At 46.3% G+C, this 22,318-nt stretch overlaps 1 protein-coding gene across 1 annotated transcript in view; it reads right to left on the bottom strand.

The window, feature by feature from the left end:
- Positions 1–12,421: 12,421 nt before the first annotated feature.
- Positions 12,422–22,318, bottom strand: part of LOC115324735 (laminin subunit alpha-1) — a 143,585-nt gene continuing 133,688 nt past the window's right edge. The window contains exons 58-62 of the mRNA XM_029985369.4: positions 21,554–21,740; positions 19,827–19,973; positions 19,584–19,734; positions 17,862–18,230; positions 12,422–13,016 (exon numbers count right to left, since the gene is read on the bottom strand). Of these exons, the coding sequence (XP_029841229.2) occupies positions 12,874–13,016; positions 17,862–18,230; positions 19,584–19,734; positions 19,827–19,973; positions 21,554–21,740 (997 nt within the window). The 3' untranslated portion in view covers positions 12,422–12,873. The remainder of the gene's footprint in view (positions 13,017–17,861; positions 18,231–19,583; positions 19,735–19,826; positions 19,974–21,553; positions 21,741–22,318) is intronic.

Raw genomic sequence — 22,318 nt, forward strand, 5'->3', positions numbered from 1 at the left:
AAGGCCCAGCGGAGACCACGTGACATCCAACGCAATCGTGACGTATGTCGTCTCAAGACGAGCAAAGCCACGGCGAGGTTGACGTCGAGAGGATGGCCTAGTCGTTCCAGCCACCGAAGCGGCTGCTTTTGTACAAATTTTGAGTGACGGGTTAATCTTCTATAATCTTGTAGGGGGACAATAGCGACTTCTGCGACACACAAAAGGCATTCTCGGGAAGAGGGGAGTTCCTCCTGCCCCTCTTCTCTTGTCGTGGCCGGATTCGAGACAACCTCCGTCACTAGCTGCCAAGGTTGCTAGACGGGCATTACAAGCGAGGCGTTAGCGACATCCACCAGGTGCTCTTTGCTAATCGTTTAATTCGTTTTAAAATTCCTTTTCGTGACATTTTTAACGAGATATTGGTATGTTCGATTTGATGGTGCTTTTTTGAACACATATAGACCAAAAAATGAGCGCCGAAATTTCGTTGTAGTATCCCTTTAATATCGGTGCATCATATTTTAACCGGACGACGCGGAAACCTCTTCCACCTACGGGGGCGACCCGCGGTGCCGAAAGCGCGCTAAATGTGAAGTCATTGGTCCTGGGCTTACTACTGGTCAGAGCAGCTAAAAGCTCCTTTTAGTCGAAATACAAACTATAAGTGGTGCAAACCGTTTCAGTTATTTATAAAAGTAGTTTTTGTTCAGTATTTTAGATTGGAAAAGAAACAAATGCTGTATATAAAGTACGGAAACAAGAAATGACTCGTCGACATACCCGCCACCAAGTGGTGGAAAAGGCGGCGCATACTAGAAAGGGTGGTGGGATCAGGCACCAACGAGTGGCGAGAGTCGAACGTTCCCGGATGTTTGCGGCGGTGCTGCGGTCATATACAGACTCGAGGATACGACCGGTTCTGAGCATTCTGAAGGCCTTCGGCGAGAAGGTTTGGCTTGCGGTTTGGCTGTTTGGCGGTATAGCAGCGCGTAGTGGCTCATGTTCTGAATTGACCTTTACGCCATGTTTGCTTTTGTTTGTGGGCAATGAAGTGTCATGCCGAATTAGTGTTTAATCGCGTAGCAAATGCAATGCAAGCCGCCCTGGCTGCTCGCTTCATACAGCCTATTCAGAACATGCTTTAAGGGGAGGCACGGCCTAAAAATCGCAAGTTTTGCGAAAAAAACGCGTTTTTGAAAATCAGTTTTATCATCATCTACAACTAATAAAGAATGCTCTCACAAACTTTTATACTCGTGCGTAAGGGATTTACTCCGGAATAAATTATTTTCGATACGTCGGCGGCCACGCGCGCTCGCCAGAAACTCGAGCACACCCGCGCGTTTGCCGATTTCAAAGCGCGCTAGCCGCTCGTTGGCTAGGCCTAGCGTGGCGTGGGACCCCCCATTGGAAACAGCAGTTCTTTCTCTTTTGTTTACGCCCCGGCTTTTCGTTCAACGCCGGACATTCAGGCGAGAGAACCCCCGCGAAAACATCATTCAGAAAGAGCTATGAAACGCTCTAAGGGCTCCTATTGGGCAGCTCGACGCATTCGGAGTTCTGATTCGCTCGGACACGCCACGTGACTAAAAAGAGACTCGCTCGCCCGCGTGAACGCTTGTTTCGTTTTCTACCTGCGTAGCGCGCGCGCTCTTGCTTTTTTTACGGTCTTCGAGTTTATCGATACGATGCCGGCGGTGAATGGCAGGAAATCGTTTACGTTTGGTGCTCGGAAGCGTAAGCGTGGAAAACCGAGAGGCATTGAAGGAGGTCGACCTCGCAAAACCGCTGCACCGCTGTCCCCGAGTCGCCCGGAGTCGTCGGAACAATCACCGTCTTCAAGCCCGTCACCGTCTCCTGGCCCATCGCCGCCTGAAGACTTGGACTTGGACTGTGTGGGACAATCGAGGCTTCTGTCGCCGCTTCCAACTCCTGACACCCCAAAGGAAGATGAGCTGACCGCGATTGAGCGCAAGATGGAAATGCTACGACGGGACGAGTGCTCCGGAGAGCCGCTAGGCCTAGATGGGAGCCGTGACAGCGGCGAACTCGAAGGCTACCGCTTGCTCGAAGTTTCTTGTGTCAAGGCTTTGGTGGGAGCTCTGCTGTGCCCAGAGTGTGCCGGGTCTTGCCTGGAGCTAAAGGAAAGTGGCCAAGGAGCGCTCCTCGGGTTTATCGTCGAGTGCCCGTCGTGTGGAGAGGTGGCGAGCGCACCGCACTCGTCGAACATCGGCGACACTCGCCAGAATGAACTTTCCGCGCGTATCGGACTAGCCGCACGCGACTGCGGCATTGGTTTCACCAAGTTGTCCAACCTCTTTTCTGGCATGAACGTACCTCCACCGATGTGCCTGAAGTCTTCGCAGAAGATAGCATCAAAAGTGCATGACGCAGCTACGAAGGCCGCCAGCAAAGTGATGCAGAGCGCGGCGCAGTCCATACGTCAAGCAGAGAAGTCCGGAGACGACAAACTTTTGGACGTGTGCATTTCGTACGACGGGACTTGGCATAAGCGTGGCCACACCTCCCACTTTGGTGTTGGCGTGGCAGTGGAACTGAACAGCGGCCTGGTGATAGACTACACTGTACAGAGCAACTACTGCCAGGTGTGCGCTCAAGGCCCAAAGCCAGGGTCTCAGGAATATGAAGAATGGTTTGAAAGCCACAGCCCTGACTGTCAAAAGAATTTCCAGGGGTCTGCTCATGCCATGGAAGTGGAAGCTGCTTCAGTCATTTTTGGGCGTTCTGTGGAGCGACACAACATGCAGTATACCACGGTACTCTGCGACGGTGACAGCAAAGCGTTTTCAAAGGTTGCTAGCCTTGGTCTATACGACAAGGAAGTGAAGAAAGAGGATTGCATCAACCACGTTGCAAAGCGTATGTATGCTGGCCTGGATGCTCTGAAGAAGGCAAAGAAAGGCCTTGGTGGAAAGGGCAAGCTGACGAACGTGAGGATGAAGCAGCTGACAAATTACTATGCCTGCGCCCTGAAGGACAATGCCCCAGATGTCCCAGCGATGCAGCGGGGGGTGTTTGCCACACTCCTGCACTCTTACTCGACAGACGACGAGCCACGACACACAGCTTGCCCCACTGGAAGAGACTCCTGGTGCCACTTCAACAGGAGCAAGGCACTTGAGGCTGCAGGAGAGCCACCTGCGTCCAGGCCCCACAAGCCAGCCTTTTCCAGGGAGTTAGCCAAGGAGCTGGTGCCCGTCTACAATCGCCTTTCGCGTAGAGACTTGCTCGAGCGCTGTTCGAGGATGAAAACTCAGAATGCAAATGAATCGTTTAATTCTCTAGTGTGGAAGAGGTGCCCCAAGGTGGAATTTGCCTCCCTCAAGACCGTCGAGTCAGCTGTGGCTCTGGCAGTCCTCGAATTTAACCTGGGATCTCGAGGCTTTGAGCATGCCCTTTCCGAGATGGGAATCAAGCCAGGGAGCCATCACACCGTGCATGCTGCGAAGGCCACCCGAAAGAAGATCGGAAAGGCCCAAAAAAAGGAACTAGAGTCGTCCAAAGCGTCGCACAAGCGGAGAAAGATGGAAGCCGTGGCTAAGGCGCAGAAGGACCGTGAAGAGGAAGGACTTACCTATGGCCCTGGAGCGTTTTAAGTGATATACTAAGCACTGTTTTCAGCCGAACACTGTTTGAACTTTCAAACACATTTTTCTCAGTTTGTCATTTTGAACACTTTTCCATTTTTGAAAAACTATCATTTTTTAGAGTTTGGACTGAGACTCCTGAAGTGTTGTTTTTCTGGAGTGAAATTGACTGAAGAATTTAGTAAGGCACTTTGTTTTTAATAATTTTGAGTTGTTCACCAAGAAAAAGTTGATTTTAGAAAAAGTCATATGAGAGAAAAATGAAGCCATTTTTAAATTTCCTGTTTTCATGCTGATGCTTGCTATATTAAATATTGCTACATACCTTACTTTGTTCATCACTTATTGAACATTACATATATGCAAAAAAAGTTGGAATTTTTCTCTTTTTTTTTGAATGATAGATTTTTTTCGTTGGTGCTGCATCAGTCTTCTTTTTTATAACAAATTGCACCGTAACTTGGCAAAAAATCTTCCCTGTTGGTTGAAATTTTGCATGCCCTCCCAAGTTTGCATAACTAACATATGGTAAAAGTTTCACTGCAATCGGCAAACTATTAAAAAAGTAGACCCCTGTAGGCCGTGCCTCCCCTTAATGGCGCCCTTTTGAGACGTTGACACGGAGTGCGACAGCCTTGACTGCTTGCTGAGCTCACTACCCCTCCTCTAATTCATGGCCACTCAAGCGACTAAGTGCGTTATGAAGGAGGTTATTTTTTTGCTTGTTTTTGTAATCTTAGTTGGCCTATAACTTTTAAAATAAAGCGAAATTCGAGAAAAGAAAAGTTTCATTAAATTACTATGTTCAGTGCGCTCAGTTTCGGTGCAAATTAAAAACGAGTAAAAAAGTCCTTGCAGCGCCCCTTTAAAGGGACATTGACAGGGTATTTATGGTGGCTAAGGTTTTTATTTGTACATGACATATGAGAGCCCAACTACATAAACACAGTTTGTGGCTTTAAACACAGTTTGTGGCTTTAAATTAATTTTTTTCCCACCTGAAAACCGCCGATTGAGAACTGGCCGGTTTGAGTCACGCTCACCCTCTCCATGGTCACGTGCCGTTTTCTATGGTTTAGACACAACCACCAAAGATAATCAAAGTCATGGGTCATCGAAAGCACACGTTCAATATTAAAAATAGACAAAAAATATAATACCCATTTTTTGTAGTTTCTAAAAAGCTGCAAATACGTCGATTGAAAAAAAAGTTGCACAACCACATGAGTTCCGGTAACTTTTTCTTCTATATTTCTTCTTCCTCCCCAGTCCAGTTTTGGTACTGGGCAGTTGCATATTTTGACTCTATTAAAAATATATGTGACGCTGTAGCAAAATATTGATTGGGCATTTTTCGGAAACCATAATAAATCGACTGGAAAAAATATATATATCTTTTTTTTTTATGTGTTAGTAAGTGTGGTTTTTACATTTAATTTGGAGGGAAACATTTTGAGCATTAAATGAAAATACTGAGCTAGCAGCGAGGCAAAAGTTTGGAATAATCACTAAAAAGCAGGGATGGGTGCTTGCTAGGTTTGAAAGCAAAAAATGCAGAGGTGGTACATTGCAGGGTAGGCCCCCAATTGATCCGACGTAAAGGTGTAGCAGCAATGGCTGGGTCTGGTGGAACCCCTAGTTTTCAAAGCAGCCATACCACTCGGAAAGCCTGGTTCGCACCGGCGCTGTTGCATCAAGCTTTACTTCTACGCACCCGCATAAAGCTTCATCGCTTTGCACCGGCTCCTCAGAAGCAGGTGCCAGGGATGATCACCTCGGCCAACTCGGTGGGCTAAAGAAGTTTCCTGAGGTGGATGCTTGATATGTTCTTTCCTCTGTCACGAATATTTCAAAAGTAGGGGGTGCGCACTTATCGCGACACGGATGCAGGCTCGGCATTTTAAGGTAGATTTTTCCACAACCTGACGGTCTGTTTCGAGCCCCGATGGTTATCAAACAGCTTATATTTTGTGCTGTTACAGAAAGAGCAGAAAAACAAAAGATTAGTACTATAATAATAAAATCTCTAGGGTGATTTCAGACAGCATATTTCTGGCTCAAACTCCTGGAATTTGTACTGGGACACTTCGACCTAGACGTTTCTCCGTGTGAGGGCAGTGTTTTCCCGCTCAAACGGGTTTTCTTGCGTCGCGATTGATCGCACCTCAAGAAGTAGCTGGCAACATAAAGGTGCATTGGCTGGTGCTGAATTTTTTTTATACGTCACTCTTTATTCGAAGGTAAGAGAGTCGAGAAGAGAGAAGTCGGCGTGTCAGCGGCATGGCCTCCGAGATTCTCGGCGTGCAAAGCTCTCCTCTGTCCTTTCCAAACGCTCGCTTGCCCAGCAGAAGGAGCGTGTGGGGGGGCTATTCACTGGACACCATATTTGATTTCACTGTGTACTGGGCATCCTCAGAATGAGCTTATACAGTCTAAGCTCATTACAACAGACTTTTGGATATAGCAGTTTCTTCTCAAATCTCAGACCGTTGTCCAAAGGGGGTTTACCGTTCATTTTGTCAAGGCTCAGTCAGGACAATGGGTCATTGTATTTCTTTGACATGACAAAAAACAATGTTCCCGTTCTCAATTTGAACTCTACTGTTTGTGTTTATAGGAAAAAAGGGGTAATGTTCTTATAACAGTGAAAGATATGAGCCCATAGATTGTATAAGAGTAGGAAAGGTGAACTGAAGCTGCTATCCTTCCCAGCGACTACGTCCAAGTGTTCAGTTATTTAAAAGTCTCAACCTTTATCCGGGCAACACTTGCTCGCAAATTTTTTCGTGGGCAGTCAGCATTGTCAATGTTAAGGGCACCAAGGATAACTCCACTGAAGAAATATCATTCAATACATTTGAATTCTTATAGATCTAGGGCATGTTTGCATCCGGATATCAATTATTTTTATTTTAAACTTTAAAAAATTGGGAACACAGTGAAATTGAACTCAGAATATCGGAGAATTCAGAATACAGCTAAAATGATCTCCGATTAACCCCGAAACTCTAGCGAAAAATAAGCAGAGAAACACACCTCCGAATTTCACTCAAAATACTCTGAAATCGCGGATCTCTAGTTATAAGCAATTATTTCTCATTAGATTCAATCTCCTAAATACTGCTAAGCCTTCAGTCTTCAAGAAGGGAAGCATTCAAGGGCTACTTGCACACTTGTGCCACGGCACGAGTTTGACACCTCGTAAGCAGTCGCAAGCGCAGTCAGTCACAGTCAAATGCAAAGGTGTGAATTAGCCTTTCGATGTCCCAACTCTTCATGGGTGGTTAAAAGTCAAGATCTTGTCGTTCATGTTTTATAGCGAGGCATTTAGGATTTTCAATGTGCTCGATCGAATGACTAGATCTAGATAGTTTAGCCCAGAGCCGTATATGTAGAGAGTTTGGCCATTCGTTGGGAAGTATAGGAGACAAATGAGGAGGCGCCATTGGCTGAAAGCGGGCTGGGCGGGTTCCAGGGAGTCTTCAGAAATTCGAATGTGACCAACCACAAGCCGGAAATAATACCCTGGCGGTGGTCGCGAGAAACAAACCTGATAACTGCATTGGAGTAACTCTCGATGGCTGAAAATATAATACACGTGACGTTTCAATCACGCTCATTTAAAATGATGGTGGAAGAGTGCGACTAGCGGAAAGATCGACATAATCCTTACGCCAAACGCCGAGCGCCGGGAATCTGCCGTCAGAGCGGTCACACTCTGTCCGCGCAAAACAGAGTTGAGCGGCGCATTCGTTTCTTACATCTTTCTGCATGATCATGATGAAACAACAGGTGCACCCTATTTTCAACCACAAAGAGTTACTACACTTCACTCTTACGCACTTATTAAAACCATATACGAACAGACACCTTCAAAGATCGATCGGCTCAGAACTGTTTCTCGCTACCACCGCTAGGGGATTCTTTTCGGCTTCTGGTTGGTCAAGAGAGCATGCCAAGCCCTCTTTCTGAGTCTGCCGCACGCCCTGGCTCTGCCCGCGCCTCCTATTGACCAAACTCTCTACATATACGGCTCTGGTTTAGCCCTGCACTGTTGCTGAGATGAAACTTGAGGCCTACATCTTACAAATACCTATATGCAGTGTATCACGTGCTGTAGACTGATGCCACCATACCAATAAAACTAGTAAAAGAAAGTATGACTCGTATTAGAGCATTACTAATTTCCTCTGTGTCATAAATTTAAGATATACATATTTGAGATAAGGTTTTTTGTATATTATCAAAATATATTTCAATAGAAAAAAGCTTTGCTTTTTGCGAATACCTTTATATCCTGTAAGGATTACTAAGTGCTTGGAAGAAAGAACTGTGTTTTTTTTTGCCGCAAAAATAGACCATGCATTGCTGAGAGCACATTCTTTGTCCAAATGTAGCACTAGTGGTTTGGACCAGTTGCCAAAGTTTCTAAACTTACCATAATCTAATAAAAAAGTTGTAAGCCATTTCCACAATTTTTTATGAGGATAAGTGGCCAGTTAGTAGTAGCAAGTGGTAATCATCTCCATGCATTCAGAGACTGTTGGTCGACATCTATACTTATTGAAAGTTTCCAGAAATCCCTTATAACTCTGATCATGTGACCATAAGTTCTGGAACTCTGACACCTGGTACCAACTGCTAGCACTACATTTGTGCTGAGACTGAGCATTCGATGGTGCTTAGGTTATTTTTGCGGTGAGAAAAACGTGGTTCCCTTGCAAACACCCAATAAACATTGCAGCTTACGAACTAGGGTATGTATAAAACTTCTATGGTGACGAGTCTAGGTAACCACCATCAATGGCGCAGTCTGGCAGTGGTAATTTGGCATGTGAAGTTCATCCCTGTCCTGCCAACATAATGTCGGCATTTTTTACTCAAACTTTACGAAGATATTCTTTTTACAAAAGTAGGTGTTGGTGCTTACTCAGTCTGTATCTAGTATTCCACGTATACTCTGATCTCGCCAATTCAGAAAGTACAGAAAAGCATTGCGTTTTATTTTTTTAAGGTTCAAAGATGAAGATCAGTCATGTTAGAAAACAGCCCTATTCATAGATTTATATTCTGCAAGTTATTTTAATTGATGAAAATTGTCAAAAGTGGTTTATATTATTATTATTACTGTGTACTTAGTCTCCATAATAGTCTTCAATTGTCTCAACAACTAAAGAGTCACTGACCCTTCAGCGGTTGAGAGAACTCCAGTTCGCTTCAGCTGATTTGGTGCAAGTCATCTCACACATTGAGGAAGTTGAGGCCGCTGTCGCTGTGCTGCGAGAGTCGGGTGATGTGAGAGTCTTAAACACGACGAGGGAACTTTGTGAAAAGGCTCACATGACTCCCGAAATGCCAGCAGTCACATCTCGCCAGAAGCACCGCAGCAACGTCCCTACGACTTTTGTGGATGAGTAGTTCAGACTCGCTGTATTTCTTCTCTTCATTGACCACTTTCTCTTAGTACAGCTCAAAGATGGATTCAAGAATCACCAGAGAATCCTTAAACTCCCATTTGCCCCACCCCCCAGAAAACTCCTCCAAAGAGGAGAAAGAGCCTAATTAAGACAAATTCGGGAACCTCTGCGTCGACTTCATTTCCTTAAATGAGCTGCCTGGAGAAGTCCTTCTTTGGTCTTGGAAGTGGAAGGACTACGTTGCTCTGCACGTTTCTGCCGTGCAGGTGACGTCCCTTTGCCCGAACGCCCTGTACCCAAACATCTACAATCTATTTGAAATTCTGGCCACCTTGCCTGTTAGCACCGCCGAGCCGGAGCGCTCGATTTCAACTCTGCGAAGGCTGAAGACTTGCATAAGAGCGTCCTCGTCCCAAGATTGCCTTTTGGGACTGGCTCTTCTCACGATTCAGAGAGACATCCCTGTCAGCCAATAGAACTTTCTATTGTCTCTTTGCATCGATTGGAGACAGCTTCGATCGAATGTGTTACAAGGTTCTGACCTAATCTGGTGTTTAACAGTCAGCGTAAGGACGCACATTACTGACGACTGTTTTTTTCTCGTGTTTTCTTTCGCTGTCGTGAAAGCAACGCGTTATTATATTCCTGTCCTCTCATAATATTGTTAATATTCCACTCAGTTTTCAAATTTCTTCTTATAGCTTAAGTCGTGAATTTATAGAGTTTATTACAAAATGTATTTGAAGTGCACAAATGAATAAACAGTATCTTGTTGAACCAGTGAGATGAGCCGAAACACGTGGGCCGGTTCTGGGATCTGAACAGGCCCTCACCGACCCCACCCCTCACGATTGTAACACTTTCGACGGCACTGTGAGGTTTTCTGACCTCATATTCAACTGGTTGACCACTGCGGCAGCTCAAAGTCGAGGCACAACGAACGCCAGCAAGGTTTGTGGGTTCTTTCTGGACACAACCTTGGGACTCGTTGACCCAAGTGCCACTGCTAGGCATGGTAAAATTACACCATAATTTATAAAAGAAAAAAAAAATGGTGGTAGGGGGGGGTCTTAATTTTCTAACCCTGTTTTCTGCAACAAAACAATTTTAAAACGGGACAGAATTGCAACGATATAAATACGAATATATGCGACAATTCTGAATGTGAATTAGAATATTAGTTCATTCGGTTCGCGACAAAAAGTCGTACCTGATTGCTGATATTAGGAAAGGTCGGAGTGCTCCGCAATTTTTTAACTGGGACGTCGGCTCCCTTGAGTGTGCTTCCCCAGCAACACACGTTCACTGCAGAGAAGCAACACCCGCGGTGGTGGCTTTGCACTAGCTATCTTGTACATTCTAGATACATGCACTCTCATTTTGAAAAAAATAAAATGTGGCTTTATGTTTGCACAAGGTACAGCTATACCTTACTTGGAAGTCAATGCCGTACCGCGGCTAGATAAAGGCAGTTTTCATCGACCGTTCCAATAACTCCTATAACAATACGCGATACTCCGCCGGCACCTCTGCGTGTGCATCGTGTCGTTATTGGAGGTATCGGAACGATCTACTAAAACTCCTTAAAAAAGTGTAGCGGAGGTCACCGCATTCTTTCTAAGCACTGTATACAGTTATATAGGATAGTGGAGACTTGATATGAAAAAAATGGAGGATGATTAGTTGGCCCATATTGAAACGATTGATTTCAGATGACACGCGAAGTAATGTGTTAATATTTAAATATTAACACATTATGCATAGTCTAGCTAGTTCTCCATGTAACCAGTGCAGATTTGAGCAGTCATGACTAAGCACAAACTCTTTGATACTCTCCCCAAAGAAGGTTGCCGCGCGAGTTCTCAGTAGTTCCGTAATGAGCTCAACAAGACTGACCTTCTTTCGTGACCCCACCATCATCAAGGACGTCTGTTTGTGCTTCCCAAAGTTTTATGCAGTTTTCTTCATACACCCATGTCTGTGGCAGGTGACGGACTTTCTGGCGCATGATGAAAGGACTGAGAACCCCGGCAGCAATCTGGTTTAGGGGGTGCAATCAAAAAATTCTTGCACGTCATAACTGCTCCTTTAATCTCTTTGGTGATTACTTAAAGAAGTAGCTAGGATATGTATCTGCATTCTTAGTATATTAAAATATTTTTGTCATTCTTGTTTTTTATAGCCAGATCAAAAGATGTTGAAAAAAACAAGCATAAGTATATACTATTGCGGGCAATATGAGCTAAAACGCCGCTTATCGGGGCGCATGGTGCTACCAGAGCCCCCTGTCGCATTTTTCTGCAGACTGATGCACTTTGACGACAAAACAACTCCCCTCCGGCACTTGTGGCGCCACGCTGCGCTTCCTTGTTGTCTGCTACCGAGACGGCAGTTCTCGACTGCGGCAGGACTGTCGGAAACTCCCGCTCCAATCGGACAGGGTTTACCGATACAGTTCTAATGACCTAGTGGTTCTCTTCGTCCCTCGTAACTCCGTAATGCTTTCGTGTGGTGCATTCCCAAGTCGACCTTCATATGTCCGTGGGCATGAACTTTGCGATTCACCTTTGCTAACGACATTACATATGCTATTTTCTTTTGACAATACCTACGTTTTAATGCTCAAATTTTTTTGCATGCTATTAGCACGCAAATTGCTAGAATATGTTTTTTGTTCTTTTTTGGTGCAAATACATATGTATGCAGTTTCGATTTAACTCAACTGTGGTCTGATGTCTGCGTGATATTAGGTCGGGGCTCTGCAAAAAATGTTTTGAGAAGGTTGACGATGGGTATATGCTGCGATGTGCCTAGGTTTTACAGCCCGGTTAGAAGAAGTCAAGTCGCCTCCACTTGCTTACTAGCAGATGACATGGAAGTGCAGAGTGGCACCGTGAGCGTTGGAGAGGAGTTGTTTTGGTCCCAGCGTGCATCACAGTTTGCAGACAAATGCGATAGGTGGCTCTGATAATACCAGGAACCACGCGGAGGGGCGTTTCAGCTCATATTGGCCGTGATGGTACATTAAAGGGAACTAGAGTCTAGCCAGTGCAGTTAAACCGCGGAATATTTTGCAAATATAATTACGGTTTCGTAGCTTTCGAGTTTACATCATGCACGATTTGGCAAGTGTTATGGGAGCCCACATTGACATACCCAAAGAACAGAGCTTCATTGAAGTAGTATATTTTTGAAGCATTATAAAATGCTTTGAAGATATAGTTCAACGCTACGTGACATCACCTGTCAAGCAGCGGTAAAGTGCAACACCATGACGTTGGTGCTCTTGTTCTTTTTTGCTCGTATTATTGACATTTTATTCAATCGGGCAGTAACGTGCCCGGGGATACCGAAATTTACTGCATGTCTTTGTTCGTGTTCAGATTTTGCACCAAAACAAACGCTCCAGGCATGTTTTAAGTTTATGCAAACTTTCGACTTTATAATGCATTTATTGTACGAAGCAATGCTTCATGAGCTCATGGCATGAACACGTTGACCCTTCAGGTTGAATTGGCAACGTTGTATTATTCTATTAATATGCTGGCACGACAAATGGTAGGTCGAAGTTCCTTATTAGGAGGCAGTGATTTGTAAACTGTAGTTCGTTCCACGTTAAGCACCTACACATATGCGTTGAACTTCGAAGATGGACTGAAAATTGCTGTTACTCAAAAGCACGAGTAGCTTGTCTCACAGAGGTTCTTGGTAGAACTTGGCACCGTGATGCTTCAATTCCCTTGTTATTACTCCGTCACCACGTTCTTCCCAAGATTTGCGCGGGGTGCAAACACTGTGCTTGGTCAGTTGTAAGTTAAACAATAGGTGCTTGAAGGCCTTTTGGTTTGACAAATGGCCCAGTTTGCTCAAGCGGCTGGGCAAGAGTTGGGGAGGACGTTGTGGAGCGAAGCCATGTCGATCCACTCGACGCGCTTGTCGTTGACGGCGACGTTGCGCAGGCAGCCCACGAAGTTGTCTCGTCCAAACAAGGCCCCGTTGGTGCTGCCCTCTGCAGAGGGGAATCCAATCAACCGGGTTAAATCGTGCCACTCCCCCATGGGTGGTGAAACTGGGGGAAGTCGCGACAGATTCAGCGTCGGGTTGCCAAAGCGGTTCGGGATTTTAAAAAAATGCGGAGTAAAATTCTCTGCCATAACGACTATTAAAAAAAAAAAAACAAAAAAAAACAGGCTGCAGCTTTACTTTGAGCCTGGACTGAAAGTTGTGACCTTCAAGCTCGTTCCTCGTTTCGAGAAACTGCTCTAACAAGCAAGCCCACTTTACTACTTTAGCCATTAGGATCAGCCGTTGCGCCGACATGCCTCTTGTTCTTGCGATGGTTAGCAGCCCAGCTGATTTACTCGGACTACATTAACCGTAAAACAAAACTCTGGCATCAATTTGGTGTATCACTGTGAATGCACTAAAATTGAAAAGTTTGTGGCATCAGGAAAAGCCGAGGGTGTCGCGACGCTACAGTTAATGCGGAGCGCAGGTTTGTCTGCTTCCTTCGCAGGGGTTGTGGTGACGTCGGAATGCCGAGGCCTGATTGGCCCCAATTGAAGGATAGTTGGTTGACCTGAAAGCAAGGTGCCTTGAGGCCTACCCACTATCCTGCAATCAGATCCAATCACAGCTCGGCGTTCCGACGTCACCACAGCAACTGAGAAAGAAGCAGACCAACTTGCGCTCCGCATACGTTTGGCGAGTCTTGGGGTAGCACTGCTTTAAGGTTTACAGAAAGAAGGTGGCACTTGATGAGTACGACCGAAAATCAAAGTTTCAAATAGAGGCTACAGTCACGGACAGAATGACAATGGCAGGGCGTGTATTTTGAACGCCTGGCATGCGCTACGCCTTTTGCCGTGCTTGATTACGTGCGTGCGTCGAGGTGTACGAGACTTCGAAGCGTTGCTGAAAGAAATAGGAAGCTTTGGCTGGAGGTGGGGCAGGAGACGCTCCTCCCTGCCCCTTGTCGGTGACTAAGAATCGATGCACCCACTTCGCTTTTAGGGTAGAGGTGGAGGCAGCTTGTCTCTCATCATTCAGTCACGGGAAAGATGTCAAACACAGGTAAATCAAGGAGTCGGCTATGAGAAAGCTTGCCATCACACATTAAAGTGTGCGGAATACATCTTTGAGCTATCGGAGCAGGCTATGCGAGGCGGGACATTAAAATCAGATTTTATAGTTCTTCTCTTTATTTTATAGTTTATAATGAGATATGCGGGTGCTTAGCCTCATGTTTTGTACTGTATCGAGTGACATCTTAAATAAACTATTGCTCTTGAAAAGGTTACCACCGTCACAGCCATCAATAGCGTGAGTCGGGCGACGATTGGTTCATGGGCAACAGGTATTGCTGGGAGGCGGTGAATTAACAAGCGCCCACATATTGAAATAGCCTGCTAGAAGATGAAAAAGTCCGAACCTATCTTTGGGGCTATATCGCGACAGATGGGCTTCCGTCTCGGTAGCGTCATGCGTGAGTATGTGCATGTGTCGCACTTGTGTCAGTATGCTTGTGTAAAGCGCGTAAAGTTCAACCTCAGTAATGTATAAAGGTCTATTTAATCGGTAGTTATCAGAACAAAAAAAAAAATTTGTTTTTAACACAGTAGGAAAGGGTGATGCTAAAGGAACTTTATTGAGGATGCTCATTGCAAGCTTTAATCACAGAAGAAACCGACTTCACAGTGTAGTCTACAATGCACCTGCTGCTGGATATAGTCCACCAGTCTGGCACCGGTCACCACTACCAGTACTACTATCCTGGTACCAATGCTAGTACCACAGCATCACCCGTGGAGGTACTGAAGCAGCACTAGCCTTTTACATGTTACTTGAAAAATGTAATCAATTACAATTACAATTACTCTTCTTTACTTGAGAAGGGAAACCTTTCTTTTTTGATTATCTCGCATTTTCAGAACACAGATTTTTTTGGCCGGTTCGAAAACGGGCCTTTTTACTGCTCAATACTGGACTATAGTCACCGAATTACAAGCTACTTACTTCTCGAACTTCCAGATTGAACAACGACTGTTTGCATGTAACAAGGAAGTTTCTAAATTCCCTCGATTACTCATACCTGGACATCTCTATAAGTTCGTTTTTATTTCAAATGCGTCATTTACTTGCCATCTGAATGCAGACAAATGGACAAGTGAAAGCTTGGGCCTTCCCGTGTTCAGCTGGATTTTTTTTTTTAAACAGTGAAAGGCTTGGAGAAACTCTGCGGACAAGGATTTACTCCGTTGCAGTCTGAATCCGACCGAAGCAGGCGCTACGCTCCGACGGAGCCAGTCAAGCAATGCCAAAAGAGCACCGTCACGGTGCTTATCTTCTTTGTGCATCTGCTACCTTTGACTAAAACAATCGCGCACAGTAAATGCGTCACGATCTGCGCTTTTTACAGCGTCGGCTTTATTCAGCTTGTCATACCCAACAAGCCTCGTGTCGCCGAAAACGAATGGAGCATGCGAGCACTCATCGCAGTTGGCTTTTGCGCCGGTAGAGGGCGTCACCCACTCTTCCTCGCTTTTGGTCGCCCATTCGCTCGGTCTCACCATGACCGTTGGGACGGAACGCAATGGCCGTTCTGCGTGTGATCGATTGTGGTTTACGGGAGACCCGGCGTCTTTGCCAGCGTCTTGTCACTAAATCCTTCAATCGTACCCGGACAGTTGGCCAAGTGCCTTCAGGCTGTGTTCGATGCGTACCCATACACCGTCTCATCCTGCGATAGACTAAAGCCCAATGCTACAAGCAGCCAGGTCTAATCACCAGCCTATAACAAGCCATGTGGAACATTTGCTCCGTCGTATGTATTAGTGCGCCAAAACGCGTCGGCTCCGTCTGCTTGTTACTACTAAAGACTACTAAATGGATTAGATACCGTCTGGAAGCGATGGGGCGAAGAGAGCCCGGGATCAGAATTAGTGGCCATTAGTAAAGCACCTCAATGTGTTTGCGTTAGTCTTTCAAGTAGCATCAAATGCGCCAGTGCACGAGGCCCGCGTCTCGAGCGGCCCTTGGAAGCAAATGGCGGCGGAGCACTTGCTCGTGCCACGTGTCTTGCACGTTTCCACAACAATGGTTGGCAATACTTGTAAGCGGGAATTTTATCAAGAGACTTTAGCCATTGGGGGCCCTGCAATCATATTTAAGCGTTTAACTTTTTTGCGGTTTCCATGTCTCTTGGGGTTCGGGCAAGCCAGCGGGCACGGCGAGAATAACTAAATATCAGTGAGTCATATTTTAACCGGATGATGCGGAAACCTCCTCTACCTACCGACGAGTGGCGAGCGTAGAAAAGTCCCGGATGTATACGGCGGCGCTGCGGTCGTATACAGGCTCGAGGATCCGAGCGTTCCGAAGGCCTTCGGCAAGCAATTTGGCCATTTGGCAGTATGGCAGTGCAAAGTGGCTCCCGTTCTGAACTGATCTTTACCCTGTGTTTGCTGTCGTTTGTGGTAAATGAAGTGTCATGCCGAATTAGTGTTTATTCACGCAGCAAATGGAATGCAAGCCGCCCTGGCCGCCCGCTTCATACATTCTATCCAACACATATGCTTTCGTGGCGCCCTACCGAGCCGCCGACACAAAGTGCGGCAGCCGTGGTCGCTCGCTGAGCTCACCACCCCTCCTCTGGTTCGCGGCCACTCAAGCCAGGACCAAGGACGTCATGAAGAAGGTTATTTTTTGCATGTTTTTATAATTTTAATTTGCCTATAACTTAAAATAAAGCAAAATACGAGAAAATAAAAGTTTCATTAAGTTACTACACTCAGTGCTCTCAGGTTCGGTGCAAATTAAAATGCAGTCTGAAAGTTGTTGCAGGGCCCCTTTAAGAAATGAAGATGAGTCGGATAGAGTGTTAGACACGGAGGCGTATGTGCGGACTGCGTGTAAAAGGGAAATGCGGGTCCGGGACACAAAAGTTGGATTGGATTGGATTGTTATGGCTAAGGCAAAACGACTTTATGTCAGTGTTGCCTTCATGCTGTCCAACTTCTCAAAACAGTTGACATCGTAACAAAATATGGCAAGAATGTTTTTGAATCTAAATACCACTACATTTACTTCAATATAAAATAGCGCACTATCATAACAGATAACCATATGCATTAGATTAGTGCTCTTCATACTCTGCGTATCAGAATTTTTCTCGCGCGCTCTCTCGCAATGCGTACGCAAGCTTTTCTGAGGCAGCCTTCGGGCCCTAATCCATCGTTCGTACTGGCAAGACTCGAATCTCGCCCGTGCCGGAGATTCTGCCTTAGATTGGCGGCCGTTCGATGTCCGCTTGGCGCTCTAGACTCTTTCGCGCAAGGATGGGGCAGCTGAAACCTAGGCCGGAACAAGCAGAGGCTGCTCTATGGCGCAAACACGCCCGCGTGAAAGAACGCCGACGTGTAGGCTCCAGCTGACGCTGTTCGTTCTTATCACGTCACGCGATCGTCTGCTCAACCTTTTCTGAGCGTTATCGGTTGAGTCAATAATAGTAAACTTACGAAAACAACAAGCACCGTGATAATGCACTTTTGGCATTCCTCGATGGGATGGTAGCACCGGCTGCGAGCGGATTAAAAGTGGGACGGAGTATAGCGGTGCGAAAGCATAGTAGAGCAGCAAGAAACACACCTGTGCAGCACAGATTTGGCCAATCAGCTGGCAATGGTCAGTGGCCAGATAATGGCCTGCCATAAGCCAATGAATTACCTTCCTCTGGCCATCGGACTGCCATTGGCCGATAAATGGCCACTCCTTGGCCATTCGCCAAAAGACCATCGCCAGCTAATGGCCAATGCTTGCAGTCTACCAAAGATCCCCATGACCGGGCAGTTCTTACCGGGCAGTCCTCCGATGTATAGTGGACTCTCCATGTGTGGCTCTGGCGGCGTTGCCGGAGCCAGGCCATAGGCGGCCTGGTGCCGGTCCACCCGGAGGGAAACCTCGCTGCGCGAGACGTGCACCACCAGCGTATGCCATTGGCCGTCGCACATGGCCTGCTTGGAGGAGAACTTCTTGCGCGCCCGGAAGGGCCCCGTGCCGTTGTGGCCCAGGTCCACCGAGACGATGACCTCGCCCTCGTGAAGCTCCACGGCCAGGGCCGGGGTGCCGTGCGGCTGCTTGGACAGACTGAGGAGGACCCCGTTCAGGCGCCAGGTGCGGAACTCGAGCCGCATGTCCAGTTTGTCGTTTACGTTGAAGCGTTCGCCTGCGAGACACGCCCGTCTACTGTAGTACCGTGCCACGTTCCAAAGAAAAGAGCCACCGATGCAATCCGAGGCGTATCCAGCGATTTGCTGTATAGTCGCAACTCACTCGGCAGGCATTTAATTCTCTTTCGTCCGTTTCACATTTCAGCTACCAGGCTGTGCCGGCTTATTGCTACACACTTGGTTAAACGGTAGTGCCCATGCTTCTCTCCTCCAGACTTTCGCCCTTTAATTGATCTGCCTCCACTTGCATTGAGAAAAGTACTTCTTAAATTCCAGTTTTTCGGCGTTGTATTTTGGTGCAATCTTGCGCAACTAGTGGTTTATCAGTGTCCACTTTTTTGTATTTGTGACGACTGCAGAAAAGTAGGCACTGAGTGTTATTAGGACATCACGATATTGAGTGTATTAAAATATTTTTGTCAATTATTTTGTGAATTGTTTTGAGGACAAATCGGTGTAAAGCCTGGAGCAGTTCAGTCATAGTGTTTTGCAAAACTGTTGGTGCAAGCTGATTTGGTGGATCGTAAAATCGACAGAAGGGTTTCATCTCACCTGCATCATAACCTTGCAGATCAAGACATTTGAGTCCTACCATGACAATTCTTGTGTAAGTGCACCCTCTTTCTCCTTGTCTGATCAAGAATACTACTTATTGAAGAACCAGTGACGCTGGAATTTGAGAGGGGGGGGGGGTGTTTCTAGACCATATCTTTGTGCTCTGCCAAGTGTGCCTGATTTCATGTTTTAAAACTGTGTCATCAAAATAAACCATTCAGAATTGAAAGTTACGCTGCGTCCTGTTAAGTTCTCTCTTCGTTTTCGTCCTTGTTGTTTTGGCGTACTATTACACCATGTTTAAAAGTTTGTATTTGGAATGGCACGTAAACTACTGCTCGCCGATCGCAGCATCCAAGATTCTGATTGCCACTCGTGGTAAAAAATAAATAAAAAAGTGCTATCAACTTGATATTAGATAAGCTGCTTATCCATTGTTCCAATTAACCTCAACATTATGCTATTCGGGGCTCGGTGACGGATCCGCAATCTTTTGAGTCATTTTTCTTTTTGAGATATGTTCTAGATTCCCGATAGAGAAAATGCCTTTCTGAAGCTGTCATTGAATCATGTGTGCACGTGCTATGGCATCAGAGAAGTGTCGGATATACTCAAAAATTATTTGCTCTCCTATTGCATTAAACGAAAAAATAATGGTGAATTGGAGTATACACAACTGCAAGTAGTACAAAGCAGTAGACATAGAAAAAATCAGAAACTCACCTCAACTGCCCAGAATCGCAGAATTAAAGAAACTGACGTCTTTGAAAGCACAGAAAACGCTTCGGACTTACCGTAGACAGCGTATGCGTCTCCCTCGAAGAGCGCCCCAGGCTCGATGGTGGCGAAGCAGACGCCGATGCCGCGAGACTCGCCCTTTGCGAGATCCACCATCTGGCCGTTGAGGTTGAAGTTGCGGATGCAGCCCTTGAAGCTCTCTCTCTTCTGTTCGGGCGAGAGGGGTGACTCGTGAGCGCTCAGTTCGGGAAAGGAGCGCCCACTGGAACGCCGAGAACAGAGCAGGCTCTGGCACTCACCAGTTCTTCAGGGACGGACACGCCCTTGGCGATGCCTCCGACGTGCAGAGGACCTCGGAAGGGCAGCCTCTTGTGCACCTGCAGCTTCAGGGCCGGCTTGTCGTCCACCTCGAGGCTTAGTCTGGAACCCTCCTTGCTCAGATGCACCTGGAACAAAAGAGGCGCTGAGGACAGGATCTCTCCGACGGCATTATTGATTTAAGTTTTTTTTTTCCTTTAGGAAAACCTGATAGATCAGTTGGAAAAAAAACCCAAAGGCAGCGGGCTAAGTGCGCAAAAATATTTTGAACCGGTCGAATGCCTGCCCTCGCCTGCTCGCCCGGGTTGCCTCGGCCACTTCCATTGTCTGTTCCATCCGGTTCTGTACAGCCACTTCCCAGAAATCCTTTCGGCGGTGCGGCAAAGGGTGCTACACGATTTGCAGCGGGCGGGCATTGGGTGAAGGGCGTGTACATCTAAGTGATAGCTGGACTCCAAGCATAGGTGCAGAAATCCATCCGATGTAATTAACCTATACAGGTTCGACGTTTTTCTTTTGGCTGCTTTCGCGTTCTTGCAGATTATTTTAAAGGGCAACTCCGCTTCTTTTCCAGTAGTGCAAAACTATACAGTTCTCTTTGTTATCATCTACAAAACCCCCATGGCAAATATTACGACGGAATTCCGCCTAGAAGTTCATTAAAATCGCTGTCAAAGTTTGACAAGCACGAATCCGCTGGTTTTGGATGAGACGTGCGGGCCAGACAACACTGCCCGGCTGCATTTCCGCTTCCTCCAAATTCCTTCTCCCGGCACGTCCGCGACGTCATCAAACATGTACAGCTTCTTTTTTTTTTTTTTCAATTTTTTTTTCTTTCCCGGGGAGAGCACGGGTGGCGCCAGCGCCGTGAAAGACGTGAGTGACGCGCTCGGCCGGCCCGGCGCTCGACTATTGATACTACTGATAAGCCGATCGCCTCGTTGAGCGCGGCTTGTGTTACATCGCATACTTTTGAACACCAAGTAAAAGGAGGAGAGGGAAGCTGCTTTTGTAAGAATTTTGAGTGGCAGGTTAATCTTCTATAATCTTCTGGGAGGAGAATAGCGACGCCTGTGCTAATCCAGGAGGCACAAAGGAGGATCCTGATAAGAGGGGAGCTCCTTCTTCCCCTTGCATATCACGTGGGTGTACATGCTTAGTGATGCCGAATATACAATGTTGTCCGGCTTTTCCACCGTTTCGGTTTCGGTTTGTGATCATGGCTAGAGTAAAATTACACGAAAAATATTTTATTTTTCGCGAAACAAAGGATCGGGGATTGTTTTTGAGTGCTTCAAAAAGCAAAATCGGCGACTATCTCAAAATTTTTGAAACTAAGCGGAGTTGCCCTTTAAGGATTAATAGACTGCATAACCAAGTAAGGGATAAATTAGTTAAAACTTGGCATCAGCAACTGATAATTTGGTTTGAGAAAAAATTATGCTTCTTATGATTAGCTAGGCCATTGCGCCGGTAGTTTAGGTACAATCCCTTAAAGTGTCGCGAAACCCGCTCCGATATAAACATATGTACTTCTGGAATGTATGTATTTGGAGTAGAATACAAACACTGGAAAGTCTACTTTCAGTACAACTTGAAGTATTTTATGGTGCTAAATATTCATAACAGGCCCTTGTACTGATAGGGTCGTAATGCTGTTGCCTCTATGTATAAAGTTTCGCTGCTGGATGAACCTATAGTGGCTTACGTGGTGCCATTGGCCGTTGTTGAGATTTCCGTGGCTGACTAGCTTTTTGGGAGACCTCTCAGCCACCTCGAGCTTCACCCTGCCCCCCGAAAGCAAGAGCGCCAGGTGCCGGTTGTGGCCTGGGTTCTGCGCCAGGACTAGGATGCCGTTCGGGTAGTAGGTGCGGATGTCCAGGCTCAGGTTGAAGCTGCGTATGTATAGAGGCCACTTAATTGCTAAAAACCGAGTCACCGTGCTTATGCGAAGCTTGTCAGTTTGTTTTCAAATGAGAAGTGCAACATAGAGAAGAGGACATAGGCCAAGATGAGCGTAACGTATGACACGCATTAAAATATTTTTAGGGGCAAAGCTCCTTAGGGTCTAGCCTTGTCCGTCCGTTTGTCCGGCCGACGTCCATGCTCACATAAAAAGAAAAAATGTTTACGCAGTCAACAGGATTTGAACCTGTGCGGGGAGACCCCAATGGATTTCTAGTCCATCGCCTTAACCACTCGGCCATGACTGTGGGACGAGTAGGGGGCTCTGATGTCATGGATGAAACATTGCATGTAGCCACTCAACGTATATACAGGAGAGGGCGCTGCGGTCAAATGCATACATAATCGCGTTAAACTTTGCATGCGTTGGCTCAATGTTTATAGACGAGAGGGCGCTGTGGTCAAATGCTCAAATGCGTATATAACCACGTTCCATACCACACATTCTCTTTGTGACATGGACCGTTCCCACAGCTTCTAGCGGATCCAAGCTGATCCGCTAGAACCA

This window comes from Ixodes scapularis, unplaced genomic scaffold (assembly GCF_016920785.2).
Source record: "Ixodes scapularis isolate PalLabHiFi unplaced genomic scaffold, ASM1692078v2 PGA_scaffold8__174_contigs__length_109621045, whole genome shotgun sequence".
NCBI classification, from domain to species: Eukaryota; Metazoa; Arthropoda; class Arachnida; order Ixodida; family Ixodidae; genus Ixodes; species Ixodes scapularis.